The sequence below is a fragment of the Zeus faber genome (assembly GCF_960531495.2).
Source record: "Zeus faber genome assembly, chromosome: 11".
NCBI lineage: Eukaryota > Metazoa > Chordata > Actinopteri > Zeiformes > Zeidae > Zeus > Zeus faber.
In genome coordinates, this window is record NC_137205.1 from 28,528,732 (window position 1) to 28,542,994 (window position 14,263).

The window sequence follows — 14,263 nt, forward strand, 5'->3', positions numbered from 1 at the left end:
ACGAGTCACTTTTGTGATGGGCACCGTTTCAACGGGAGCTGGAAATTTCAAACGTTTGGTGCCAGAATCAGTTCGTCAAAGATTATGTTGCAAAAAAAACCCATAAACGAGCGGAACGGAGGGGGCCCTTTAATCCCGTTCAGCCTTTTTCTCTTGGATTTGTTGTCGGAGACAAATTGTGCAGGATGGTGGAGTCTCCTACATCCTCACGGCCGTTAATCCGCTTCGGAGGTTTTCGGTTTTAAATGATCAGTCCATTCGCCCCACAAACCCGCTCCGTCGGTGGATTTGCGGTGCCGCCGGGATGTCCTCGCCTCGGGCTCGCCGTTCCATCGGTGGAGCAGGCCGGGCTGCGCTGAGACCCCCTCGGTTTTACCGGAGAAAAGTTCAAAGGCGGAATGCCACAGTGTCGGTGGAAACGTTCCTGAGTTCACTTTGCGATCAGATCCGATGATTTCATGAATTCAACTATAAAAACAAAATTTAAAGTCAGCTCGAGCTAAGGCCCGGCCCACGCGTTGACGGACGTTTTTGAAAACGTGGCGTTTTCTCTGCGTTTTGGCCCTGTCTGCAAGAAAACGGCGTTCTAGGAAGTGGAAACGGGGCTTTTGGGAAAACACCATCCAGGGTGGAGGCTTGTCAAAAACCCTTTGTTTGGCCGCGTGTTTGGGCCTCTGTAAAACGATGACGTCAGGAAACCTACCGGCCACGCCCGGCGGGGGTTAAAAGCCCCCAAGGTTAGGGAGGGGATCCGTACAGTGTTGTGTGTGAATATTATGGAGAACCTCGTGTTCTTTCGGTGGTGTTAGACCTCAGGTTTTGGGAGGTGGTATGGCCCCCTGCGGATTTGGCGTGCGACCTGAGCGTTTTAGATGTTTTTTTTGCCTTCTCGCGTGGACGCGTGCAGAGGGTTTTGTTTTAAACGGACGGGTGGGGTGCATTTTCAGGAAACTCCATATGTGTGTGGGCGGGGTCTGGGACCGGAGAGGCTTTTCGTTTTTACCGATGTTGTATTTGGACAGAGCCCTTTATGTCCAACGTTGTAACAATGCGTCGTGAAGCCTGATCTCACTCCTTCACTTTGGGTGGCTGCATTTAATCCACAGCGGACGCAGCAGTTCTTTAGTCATGCATCCTCGGCCTCACATCTGGAAGGTCTCCGTTTGTAGCTTTCGGTTATTGTCGCGTCTTTCTCCTCCTCCTCCTCCTCCTCCTCCTCCTCTTCCTCCTCCGCTGTGGCCTTCGTCGCAGGGCCCTGCGATGCCGTCCTGTTTCCGTGTGTTTTACTGTTTATTGCCGACGAGCCAGCCAGCGTTCTAACCACCTCCACCGCTGGGGAGCAGAGCTGTCGGCTTCCCTTTAACGACGCCAGGAGGAATCGGGGGGGCCGGAGGAGACGACACATCAAGCCCCCGTGACACACAACACACAACACACACACACACGCATAGGGACGGAACGCCACCGTGTCGGTGGAAGATATCGGTAAGCAGACGTTGCGATGGGACCTCGTCACCCGTCACCCGTTGAAACTGCCGAGCACCAACAAGCTTCGGTTTAGGGCATCGAACCGTCTCATTGGAGGAAAGTTTAGATCCTCGCCAAAAGCCACAAAATATGTCATCTCAATTTCCAACAGATGCACACCAGAATCTCTTCTGATCCAAACTGAAGAACACAAGGGGAATGTGATATTCCCCAAACTTTTCATGATAATTATAAAGAACGACCTGGAATTTTTAAATGATACTGCCTTGTTACCCATATGAAATGGATCAATTCATATATTTTGGTAACGGCATCATTTTATTAAACAGATGTTCCTATTCCAGATTGAATCCTCCACTTCTTGTTCTCTCTCCCATGACGGTGATTCTCTCAAGCCTTGAGAAAAAAGAAAAAGAAAAATAAATCTGATTCAATGACCGTTCGCCTCCCGGTTTGGTCCTTAACTGCATATCTTGATACGAACGTTGCCATGACAACACTCACAGTAAACATGTGAGAGCTGATGAGCCCTTACAGGATGTGTGTGTGTACCGGGTGCTTTCTTGGCGTGCACTTAAACGACGTTGCGCCAGTAACACTTCAAAACGTCTTCCTGACGTTTGTCACTGCAGTAAAAACGGTCCAAACTTCACCAGAGACAGTCGCCAATGGAAAGACACGCCTCCTGGAAAACGGCCGTTTGGAAGCACAGTACTTCCAAATTTAATTGTGGTCGAAATATCAAACCGTTGCAGTTTTCGGGCCCAGAGCATACAAAGACATTCAATCATATGATGCCAAGAGCCGAGGTCGGTATCATTGTATATCTGCTTAATTATATTAAGAATACGCCCTGAACAGATATAAACACAAACGCAACTGACGTATGTGGTTAATTGTAGTTATTTAGCCGCACTGCTGCGCTCTCAAATATATTTATATGCTTCATCAATTCATACGGATGAGACTCCAGTGGCCTGGTCGATGAATTGAGCTCTAGAGTATTTGGACGCGGAACCGTCACATAACAACACAGCCTCGAGGCCCGTGTCACCCGTTCTGCGTTAGACGATGGCGGCTCTGAAGGAACGGCGGCGGAGATGGAGATGTTCTTCACGACAGAGACCTCTCATCCTTCTGTGATTAGATGAAGGTTTTGTGCCCGTTTGAGTGAGTGGTAGAGAGGCCGAGAAAGAGTGGAAGATCAATCAAAAGGGACAGTTCAGTTCTTTGGGGAAAATTCACTTCTTGTCGATCTTACCCCAGATCCAAACGAGGCGGTCAGTAGCAGCTTCATCCACCGGGGGCAGTGGTGATCAGCTGTGGAGCTTCAAGAGAGGTGGGGGTTGCCAGGTATGAGCCGCGCCTCGCGCCAGGACATCACCATCGCCGACGCTCAGCTCAGCTACACTTCAGAATGCTGTGCGTTTAGAACGACCAAGAGCTCTCTTTAACGTTGTTGCTTAAATAACCCTTAACGCTTTTGAGATCCGTGATTTCCCTAGATTGACTGGAGCTAGGCTAGTTGATCCCCTCTGCAGCCATTCATGGAGCTAACACAGTTAGCATGGGGCCCGTCACTATCTCTGTACTGGACACACAGGGATGACACTGGTATCGATGTTCTCGTTTAAATCGGGGAAAGATAGACAGATCATTCCCCCAAAATCCTGGAGCACCCCCTGCACAGGTTTTTTCTTTTTGTTTTTGTTTTGTTTCGTTGAATTAGAAAACTGAGGAAGATAAATACATCTACAATTAAAACACTCTTTGTTGCGCACATCCGCGTGCTGTCCGCCCCTCTGGCCCCCCCTGGAGACGCCACAGAATGGGGGGCCCAACCGCTCTCCCCGACTGCCCTCTGGTGGCCACGGGGCGCCCCGAGCGGGAGCTCAGTTTGCTCATGCGCCGGGCCCTCCCTGATCCCGCGCCCCCCAAAAAGTTAGTAAAACAGGCAAGACAAGCAATTAGCGAGCAGCAGATAGAGAAATAACAGACCAACGCAATAAAGATCCCGCCAGGCTACAGGCTACACTGAACAATCCTTTTCTTTATTCATTTTTTGTTATCATTTCAATATGTCTGTCGGGGTTGTTTTTTTTTCAAAGTTTTTATTTTAAATTAAAATTTGACACACTTATAAAAGACAGCATCTGCATAGAGTTGTCATCTTAAAGATCCATGAAGAGAGAGAGAGAGAGAGAGAGAGAGAGGAGGAGAGAGAGAGAGAGATAAGAGAGAGAGAGTTGGGGGGAGGGGGTAGCGAGGGAGGGAGGGAGGGAGGGAGGAGGGGGGAAGCCAGGTCGAGGGAACGGGGGGGGTAGGGGGGGAGGGAGGGAGGGAGGGGGCGGGAGATACTGGCACGTCACACAAACTAAACAGAACAGCCAACAGCAGTACGAGAGAGGGAGGGGAGGGGGGCGGGGCAAGAGGTGGGCGAGGTTGGAGTCGGGGGCGGGGGGTGGGGGGGGGCGGGACCGGAGGGGCGGGGAGGGTGGTGGGGGAGGGAGGGGGTGGGGCTGGTGGGGGGGGGGACAGATCGCTTTTACGTTACGCTACGCACACATACACACACACAAAAAAACGGGACACAAGTTGCATTTCCGGTCAAAGTTGCGGCGAAGGAGCGATCGCCCTGTCCTCCTCAGGGTTGTTACTCTTATTCTTTTACCTTTTCTTTTTCTTTTTCAAGACGACGTTTTTTTTGGAAAATTTCCTTTTTCGACACGTCCCGTCTCTCCCATCTCCGCTCTCTCCCCAGGGGGCTCCCACCCTTCTAAAGTGTGGGTGGGTGGGTGGGGGGGGGGTCGGTTTTCTGATGGAAAGCCCTTGTTTGCGGAGGTCAAAAAAAATCCAGGTTCAAAAAGTACAAAAAGAAAAAAGGAAATAAGAAATCCACCCCGGGATTTTGGACGGATGTGGATCGTGTGGATTCTGACCCGTCAGCGTTTTTTTCACGTTCTGGACCTGGACTTTCTCACCCCTCGCTTGTTTCTGGGGCCTTGGACGCGGAGAAACCGAGACAAAGTCAAAACCTCACTACAGGGCGTTGGCCTAACTACAGAGAGGCACACCGAGGGGGGGAGAGAGAGAGAGAGAGAGAGAGAGAGAGAGAGAGAGAGAGAGAGAGAGAGAGAGAGAGAGAGAGAGAGAGAGAGAGAGTGCGGGAGGTCAAGGTGTGTGGCTGGCTGGATCGGGTTAGGGTTAGGGTTAGGGTTAGAGCAGTCGGACAGGGGGAGAGAGAGAGAGAGTCGGCGTCGGGTTTGATCAGGGGAGATGACCTTGAAGCCCCTGGAGACAGGGTCGAAGTCCTAATATGGAGGGAAGCACTTTCATCAGAGGAGCCAGTGGGCGGAGCCTCTGGGTCTGGAATAATGGACAAGGGGGAGTGGCCTGGGGGCTGTGTTTACAGGAAAAAAAATGAAAAAAAAGAAAATCATCCAACAAAAACGAAAGGAAGTCGGACGGGTCCCTATCGTCGTCCGCGAAAGAGGAAAGAACAGAAAAAACCCCCAAAAAAACAAAAAAAAAAAGAGAAACCAAAGCCCTCATGGAAACTGATGTTTCCCGGTTTGGACGGTTTTGAAAACTGGTCTGTGCTGCGTCGACCTTAAAAGCCGAAAACGGGTGACGCGAGAAGAAGAAGAAGAAGAAGAAGAAGAAGAAGAAAAGGAAAAGGGAGGAGAAGAAGGGACCAGGAGGTGTAAACACAGCCTGCGGGCGGAGCTGAGCGGGCGGAGATGGAAGCAAAAAACCTTCGCCCCCCCGCCGCTGCCGCCGCCCGTCTCCCCCCAGGGTGCGGTGGAGCAGAGGACGGGGTGAGGGGGTGGGGGAGGGGCGGAGGGGTGGAGGGGCGGGGGGGATGGAGGGGCGGGGTCGTGGGGGGAGGGGACAGATTCAATTGCGAAAAAGGACAGAGGTCGAGCAACTCGTCAACTTTGACAGGAATAGATATCTCAGTAGATTTATACATAGACATGCAAGTCATCTTTTCTCTCTTTGAAGTTATTTACAATAATTACATAACACAAAGAATCCAGTTTCAGTTTTTGACAAAAATTGCGAGCATTCAATATTCAATATTACTACTATTATTTATGATAACATAACTCCTTTTTGTATGTCTTTAAATCATTGCTATTGTAGAATCGTCACAACCTCCCCTTTTTTTTAAGGTTTTTTTGACCTTTGATCACCTCGTGTGAAGCTGTTGTTTCTCCCTCTGGGTTTTTGCAAATGTTTTTACTGCATTTTTCTTTGTTGTTTATAGGAATAATAATAATAATAATAAAGATAATAATAATAATAATAATAATAATAATAATAACAACGATAACAATGTATTTGTTATTTAAGTGTGTAAGTCTTTCCTACTCGCTAGGTGGCGACCGTGTGGGCGTGGTCTATTCGTGGCCCCTCCCCTCCCCTCCCACCGAGGGATGAATGAAACACTGATCAGAGGAAACCAAAATACTGTCTCAGTTGTGGAGAGCAGACAGACAGGACGTGGAGCGGGAATCGGACAATTTTAACACAGCGCTCGCGGCCCAGGGGCCAGATCAGACCCCGGCCCCAACAGAACCACAACGAACCCGATGAGAAGGGAGGTCTTCTTCTTTTCTGTTTTTGTTTTGTTTGTTTGTTTTTACCCCCCCCCCCCTCCCCCCTAGCAGGGCGCCGAGCAAGGTTTTGTTTTTTTTGAAATTTGTTTTTTCCAAGAAGACAAAAACCATCGGTGGGGGGGGGGGGTGGACAACAACCCGCGGCCAAGAAAAAAACAAAAAACAACAAAAAAAACAGAATTCAACTCCGCCCCGGCGCCTCCGGGCGTCAGCCCAGACCAGGCTCCACCTTTGTTCACGCCCGTCGCAAAAAGTGGCGCCGGAGTTTATTTTACTTATTTATTTATTTATTTTCGACCGCGCTCGCTGCGGTTGTTGTAGGACCCCGTGGTTTTTGTTTTCCCGCTTTCCGTACAGCCAAGCCAGGACGCGGCTGATCGACGCAGCCGCACAAACGCGCGCGCACGCGCGCACACACACACACACACGCACACACACACACACACACACACACACACACACACACACACAGGTAAAATACATATTGTCGCCTATACATGTGATTGCAGTTGACAAGGCCACAGTCTCCGCTCGCACCCAGGGCGGTGCTCTCAGCAGGTCTCCGTCCGAGCCGGCGCTGCTTCATCGCTCCCCGTTTAGTGGTTTTCAGTATTTGTCTGTCGTCACCTGTCGTCACTAATCACAACAATGACAACAATCATAGTAATGATAATAATAATAATCTCCCTAATACGTGCGCGGGGAAGGAGGCTTTGGTCGCTCGGATTAGGAGGAGAAGCAGCTCGGGAGTGAAGGAGGTTTTCACTGTGAAACCTACTGAGGCGTCCAAGCTGCGGCGTGAACATTGAGACTGGTGAGTAGGCTGCTGTACGGAACACATACATGAGTACACCAAATGAAAAAAATGAAAATAACACGAATAATAATAGTTATAATAATAATAATAAAGCACCACCGTTTGTCTCCGTAAAATGACTCGAGAGGAAGAGGGACTGTTGTAAGAGATGGATACACGTCTTATCTCACGAATCGGACCACGAACTAAGACGAACCTCTCCAAATTGGGGGAGGGGGGTGGGGTTCGGGTCGGGGGTTAGAGGTTTGGGGTCCTTGTCGTCATTGTGAGAGGTCAGAAACCTCTATTTGAATGTCCGACAAGTTGGATGGACCTGACGGGCGGCTGGAACCCAAGGTGCAGTGAAGTGAGGGCCGGTGGGGGCAGGGTTTACATTTGCTGGGATATTAGAATAGTTACGGTAGCGGTTTTATCATACTTTTTTAAAAATTCCTTCCATTTGTAAACGAGACTCGCGTTGTGCTCATTGATATTAACGGCGAACATTTTGAGAACACATGGGGGGCAAAAAAGCGCTTTGGTTTGAATTTTGATAATATAATAATAATCATAATAATAATAGCAACAGCAATAATAATAATAACAACAACAATAATAATAATAGTATCAATAAATATGTAGGTTCTCTCAACTGATCCGACTTTTCTGACTTTTTTTTTTTTTTCTTCCAAAAACAGGGAAAAAAAAAATAACAACACGAAAATGAGCGACGCTCATCAGATTGCTACAGCCCGTAAAACCTGCGCTCAACGTCAACACACGCCGGAAAAAAATGAAAAACAACGCACGCGCGCTGCTCGCACATGCTCACACATGCTCACACACACATCTAGATGCCAATCTTGTAGCACTTGAAGGTGGGGGTGGGGGGGAGGGGCCGGGAGGGGGGGGGAGGGCGGGGCGGCGGGGGGCGGGCATGCTGGGTGATGATGGAGCTCGTAAGGTGACGGAGGTTTTCCATCCTCGGGAGGATGTTTCTAACTAGGAGGACGAACACGGCACAATGCAGCCACAGAAGCAAACGAGTCATTTTTAATTCACTATACCGACCATGTAGGACCCCCATGTAGGGCGGTTGACGGGTGGGGGCGGGGCTTGAGTGGGTGGGGGGGTGAATGGGTGGGGTGGTGGTGGTGGTGGGGGGGGGGGGTACCAAAACAATTTGCCACGTTTCGCCATGCGTTTGGACACGGATATCGCCTCCCGGGACCCATGGACCCTCCCCGCCGTGTGGACAACAACGGAACTATAACTGGATGAACGACTGACGACCCCCGGCCCCCGCCCTTCCCACCGCCGCGCCCCCTTATCTCCTCGTCTGCTTTCCTTTAAACGCGTCTTCCGTGTCGCGCCGGAGGCGTCGGTGTATCGTTTGGCCTTGTATGTACAGGAAATTGCCAAACGCTATTCGACTGAACGCGACGTGGTGGATGGTCGCGGACGAGGCGCGGGGTCTCCTCGGAAATTGCCGCCGTCCTTTTTGTTTTCGCCGGCGCGCAGAGCCTCGCAAGAGATTCACCTCCGTGGAGGGTCGTAAGCGAGGAGAAGGTGGAGAAGATAAAAGATGGAGAAGAGGCAGCGCAGTGGTGGGCGGGGGGGTTAAAGTGCACAACGTAGATGAGGGGTGGGGGGTATAGAATAAAAAACGTCACCATGCAAACTCCACAAAGCTCAAAGATTTGCATGCCTTTATAATAGTACACAGAAATGAAGGGGGCGGGGCCTTTGATGAGAGGGGGCGGGGCACTCGAGCCTCATCGTCTTCGACCAAAGGGGGAAGAGAGGGGGCGGGGCCTGAACACACCGGGGTGGCGCCTGCTGGGAGGGGCAGTAGTCCACCTCGTCTATTACACACCTCTGTTTCAAGACTCTCCACCCTTCCATCCGTCCACCCTTCCATCCACCCATCCATCCATCCATCCATCCATCCATCCACAACCAGACTCAGCAGGGGTCACTCCGCAAAAATCAACACCTCCAAAACTGCCGTTCCGAAAAAACACGCGTCATTGTCCATAAAAAAGTGTAGCATGAGAGGAGAGGAGGTCAGAAAACGAGTCGCTTGGCGGCAGGGTGTGGGTCGCCCGAACCCCATCCACTAATACCACCTCCAAAACGCGGAGCACGTCCAAAGGTTTGAGGCGTGGCCGTGGGAGGGACTTTGAACCGGACGCGGTTTCGGTTGCACGCCCGGGGTCGACGCCCTTGCGCCGGGGGATGAAACCCGGCGGCAGGCGGCCGGCGGCCGGCGAGCACCGCCGAGCGCTTTGATTGGTCGATGTCAGATGCACTGATTTTTTTTTTTCCTGGCTGTGTCAGCTTAATATCCATCCTACACCAAACTATTCTCCTCTACACCGGTACCCACCAAGCACTAAAACAAAAGCCTTGTTGGGGCTCTGACTGGATTGACGCTAAATCCTCACGGGCGAGCGGGTCCAAACCACGACGCATCAAACATCAAGGCGTTGGGTTCTCCCTCGACCACTGGTTTGACGACACGACAAGCGACACCAATAAGAAGCTCCACTCTACAGATGAGTCGTTTTGAAAGATCTAGGGGCACCAGCTAAACCTATTCAACTTTGGTTTCGGCCGTGAACACAGAAGATACTTTTGGTTTCAGGAACTCAACAAATACAAAATGATAACAATGAATAATAATAATAATAATAATATTAATAATAACAATAATAATAATAATAAAATTCCCGCTTCGCGCCTCTTCAAAAATACGCGTATGGCAAAAACTCCTGGCCCCTCCGCGCGGAGAATGCACTGAATCTAAAGTTGTTTTCTTTCCCGCCGACACAAACAAGGTCGTTTGCAGTAAAAGCCCACGTCACGCACAGACGCCAACACGCTCGTCACATCTCAAACCTGTTCACCGCGCCGACGTTTTTAGGACGCGGCAAAGTCACGTCGTGCGACTTTGGGGATTCAACGGCCGTCGAATGTGGGAAAACGGTGCGTCTCCAAAAAGCTCCGCTCCTCAAAACAAAACAGGAGCGACATTTCTTATTGCTTCAACAGGGGGGGGGGCGGCGTCTACGGGGCGCCTACGGGGCGTCTAGAGGGCGTCAACGGGGCGTCCACAGGATGTCTATGGGGGCGTCTATGGGGCATAGATACAAAGAAGGCGGTTTGTCTGTGTTATATGTGCATTATTATATTCCATGCACACACTTGAAACTGATAGTTTTGTTGCTGTGGAACTGGCCAGATCAACGCACCGAAGCCAGCGCTTCCCCCCCAACGGTAAACTCATGGTAGCCCCCAGTGTAGTAAATGACCACATATGCTGTAATATGGTGGCAAGGAATTTACAATTTATACTGTGTAATAGAAACTTACCTTAATACTATTAAAACTTATTGGATAACGCTAGACAAGCAGTGGGATACCTCTATATACGGGGATATTATGGTCTTTAAAGGTTAGTTATGGTCGCGTGGTTAGAGTGGTAGTGGTGTAAAGCTGGACTACAGTCTAGGACCCAAGATGGCGATGGCTCTAACGCAGGGGGGGTTCTGACACGGCGAAGCCTCAGCAGAGACGGGAAGTTGCTCTGCATCATGGAGCCTCGGGGAGGTCGACCGTCGGCCGCGAGCAGGCGAGGAGGATCCTCCTAAAAAAAAAAAAAATTCTGCATCGGCCATTTTTAACGCATCTGCGTCGCCCGGTTCGAGACGGCGTGTTATCATTCTATTTTTTAAGTGCCGCTATTAAACAGGGGTTTTTATTTTTATTTTTTTTTTGCACTGAAAGCGACGCGAATGCGCGCCGTCCCCAAGTCGGCGCGTGGATGCATTGAAAAAACTTGCAATCTCTCGCGGCTATGCGGTTCCTACGGTTACGCCTAACACTACCCATAACAACTACAGTACATGAGCAACACTGTCTAACGACCGGGAGCCGACGATAAGGAGTGCTACGGGAAACTATGCGTGTATCTGTATGCATATGGGATGCAGAGGGGCGCGTAGGCTTGTGTTTGTGTTAGAGTGTGTTTACGCGTGTGTGTGTGTGTGTGTGTTTGCGTGTGCGTGTGCGTGTGTTTGTGAATGAATGAGTGAGTGACTATTTTTTCCCCCCGGTAACAAAGAGAAAAATCCGCCTTTTCGAGAGGAGATGCTGATGCCACGACGGCACCGCACGCCTCGGCCACTCCATAGCACCGGTGAATCTCAGGCATTTACGTGGTGTGTATTCCAACACACACACACACACACACACACACACGCACGCACGCACGCACGCACGCACGCACACACGCATGCACAGACGCACAGGAAGGGTCGAGGAAGAGGGGGGAGGGAGGTAGATGGGCGGGGCGAGGGGAGGCGCACAGGCAAAATGTTCCAAAGCAGAGAGACCGGAGGAGAAGGGGAAACCGCTTCCACCTCTGAACCACGGCGGGCGGAGACGCGGAGCAACGTCCGACCCCAACAAACGGACGAAGGTTCGTCATGGAAAAACAAAACGGGGAAGGTTGAAAGAGAGGGCGGCGACAGCGGCACGAGTCGTGACACTCGGGGGAACCGGGACGAGCCAGCAGTTTCAGTTCCCTTTTCGATGTTGTCGATCTTTTTTTTCCTGTTTAATTAAACACAAACGCGACGGAAACGGCGCGAGCCTCGTTCCCGTCGCTTCCAACGGGCTCGTCGGCCATCTTGTTTATGAACTGCAATAGTCGCCCGACTGTCTGCCGCGCTCCCCCCGCTCCTCAAACCTTCGACCTGTCTATCTGAAGTTGTTTCATTTAGCCCCCGCCTCCGTTCGCTCTGCGAGCGGACGCATGCGGTGTACGAGCGTCCCTGCCCGACCAGTCAAACTCGCCGATCGATCGACAAAGCCCCGTCGAGGCGTGTGCGTGTGTCTGCGCGTCCCGATTGGTTGAAAAAGCCGGCAGGTCGAGCTAAAACCATCCAAGCCGAGCTACGCCGGACGGGATGGGCCGACCCAAGGGGGAGGCGACAGGAGCGGGGCGACACCAATCGGCGTCCAGAGAATCTCGTCCTGGAGAGCGACGAAGTCCCGCCCCCTTTGGGCGGCCTTGCTCTTCAGGACGAGGCAGTTAAAAAACGGGAAAAATAAAAGACAAGTCCCGAACAAAACGCGAGATAGATGCAAGAATTTAAACGTTGGCAGCAGGGCGCTCGCCCCCGGCAGAACCACAGCAGCCATCTTTCTTTCGCCGACCCTCCCCCAACCCCCACCCCCACCCCCACGGCCCGCCCCCACCCCAAAGACTCGCGGAAAAAACCCGGAAGCGATCCGTTCAAAAACGAGAGAGAGAGAGAGAGAGAGAGAGAGAGAGAGCAAAAGAAGAAAAAGAAGAAAAAGCAAAAGAAACTGTTAAATCTTACTCGTCCTAATTTCTTTACAGAGAGCGAACCCATGTGTTGCTTCATATGTTCAATACATTTACATGTACAGCTGTAATAAATAAGAGGCGAACCCTCTTTTCCTTTACTTTATGTGGTTTAGTCGGCTATAATGTGATGACGTTTTTATCTTTCTTTGTTTTCTGTTTGTTTGTCTTGGTTGTTGTTGTTGTTGTTGTTTGTTTTTTTGTTTTTTTTAACCCCCACCCAACCCTTTATTTTTCCTCTTATCTGTCATCGGGTCGTTTTCTCTTCCTACGCCCATTGGTTATCTCTCTGTGCGCTTTGTTTGTTTGTTTGTTTTTAGTTGTTGTCGTCGTCGTCGTCGTCTTCGGTTGCTGTTTCTCTTTATTTCTCTGCTGGCTGTCGGTCGGACGGTCGGTCGGGCTCGGCGTTGGTCGTCGCGTTTTCGGGAGGGCGGGGTGGGCGGAGGGGCGGGGCGGGGCGGGGCGGGGCGGGGCAGGGTGGGCGGAGGTGGTTCTAGAAGCCCAGCGTGCCGCCGATGGTCGACGCCAGCACGACTCCGAGGATGACGCAGCAGATGATGATCATGATCTTCTTCTGCAGGGGGGGGGGGGGGGTTGGGGAGAGAGGGGGGGGGGGGGTCATCAGCGAAACGGTGCAGTTAAGGCTGAAGACCTCCACAGGCACCAGAGAGAAGCCAGAAACACTCGACTGACCACAGCGGTGGAAAAATACGGGTCCAAGAGACTCAAAATCCCGGGGCGGGATTTTGAGTCTCTGGGCCCCGCGGCTGGAGCGAAAAACATGGGACCAGCATCTTCCACTTTCTGGACCTGGAAGCTTCCACCTCTGACTTTTTTTTTGTACGACCTTTATGACTAGACTTCCCGCCAGAGGTGGGGAGGGCACTCACTTACTCCTTCCACTGGAACGGTGCTACCACTACTGGACTACCCATTGAAAGTTTCAGGGACGACGACTGTGATGCTCAGTTTGTTCTACTACTGATGAAAAATTGCATATATTGTAAACCGCTGTAGACAATAGCGTTTTCATAAATATTGTGATGTCATTTGTGTGTGTGTGTGTGTGTGTGTGTGTGTGTGTCCATCTGCAGACGTTACCTTGCGTGCTTGGCTCTGGTATTTGACGGCCTTCTTGGTGTCGGACACGGCGCGCTCCACGTAGTCCACAGAGTGCTCCACGTTGTACTCAATTCTGTCAATCATCTCTCCCTGAAAACACAACAAACCATCAGCGAGGAATTCAACGCACCATCACAGTCACCATTTGTAAATTTCAAGTCATTTTTCAGGGTTTTTTTATTTTTTATTAATTCTTCGGTAAACATATGTTTTTTTCTATATTTCTGTATATTTTTATTATTTTAATTTTTTTACATATCTTTGAAGTTTTTCCAGTCTCCGAAAATTGACAACTCTTTGGTAAGTGCATCAGAAACATGGATCCTCACTGACCAGGTGTATTTACTTGGACCTCACTTTGATACCAGTACAAGTGTGTGTGTGTGTGTGTGTGTGCGCGTGTGTGTGTGTGTGTGTCAGACCTCCCCTCACCTGGCTCTCCACCAGCATGGCCATGTCGACGAACATGTCGTGCAGCTCCCGAATGCTGTTTTCCAGCTTGATGATCTCGGTGTGCCGGGTCTCGATCTCGTTCAGAGCCTGCTTGGTCATCTGAGAGTCCATCTTGATCTGCGGGTCCGCAGCGACGGGGGCCGTGAGCGGGGGCGGTACCACACGAGCATTTACTTTACTTTGCTTTACCGCCGACATGTGGGGTCAGTCGGTCAAATGATCGATACTTGTAAAGCCAAGTTGTCGTCAGAAAAAAATATTATCAGCTCAGTGTTTAGTTGTGAAAAGTAGATTGTTATGACTATTAGTTGTAAAAGGTAGATCTCAAAGATCATCCTGCATTGCAACATAAGGATTGTGGGCAAATAAGTGACTGTAAATCATTAT

The 14,263-nt window shown here is 50.6% G+C and overlaps 1 protein-coding gene across 1 annotated transcript in view; it reads right to left on the bottom strand.

Annotated features, from left to right (window-relative positions):
* Positions 1–12,794: 12,794 nt before the first annotated feature.
* Positions 12,795–14,263, bottom strand: part of stx1b (syntaxin 1B) — a gene marked incomplete at both ends in the record, with an annotated part of 66,833 nt that continues 65,364 nt past the window's right edge. Inside the window, 3 exons of the mRNA XM_080009852.1 lie at positions 12,795–12,875; positions 13,403–13,513; positions 13,856–13,993. Of these exons, the coding sequence (XP_079865978.1) occupies positions 12,795–12,875; positions 13,403–13,513; positions 13,856–13,993 (330 nt within the window). The remainder of the gene's footprint in view (positions 12,876–13,402; positions 13,514–13,855; positions 13,994–14,263) is intronic.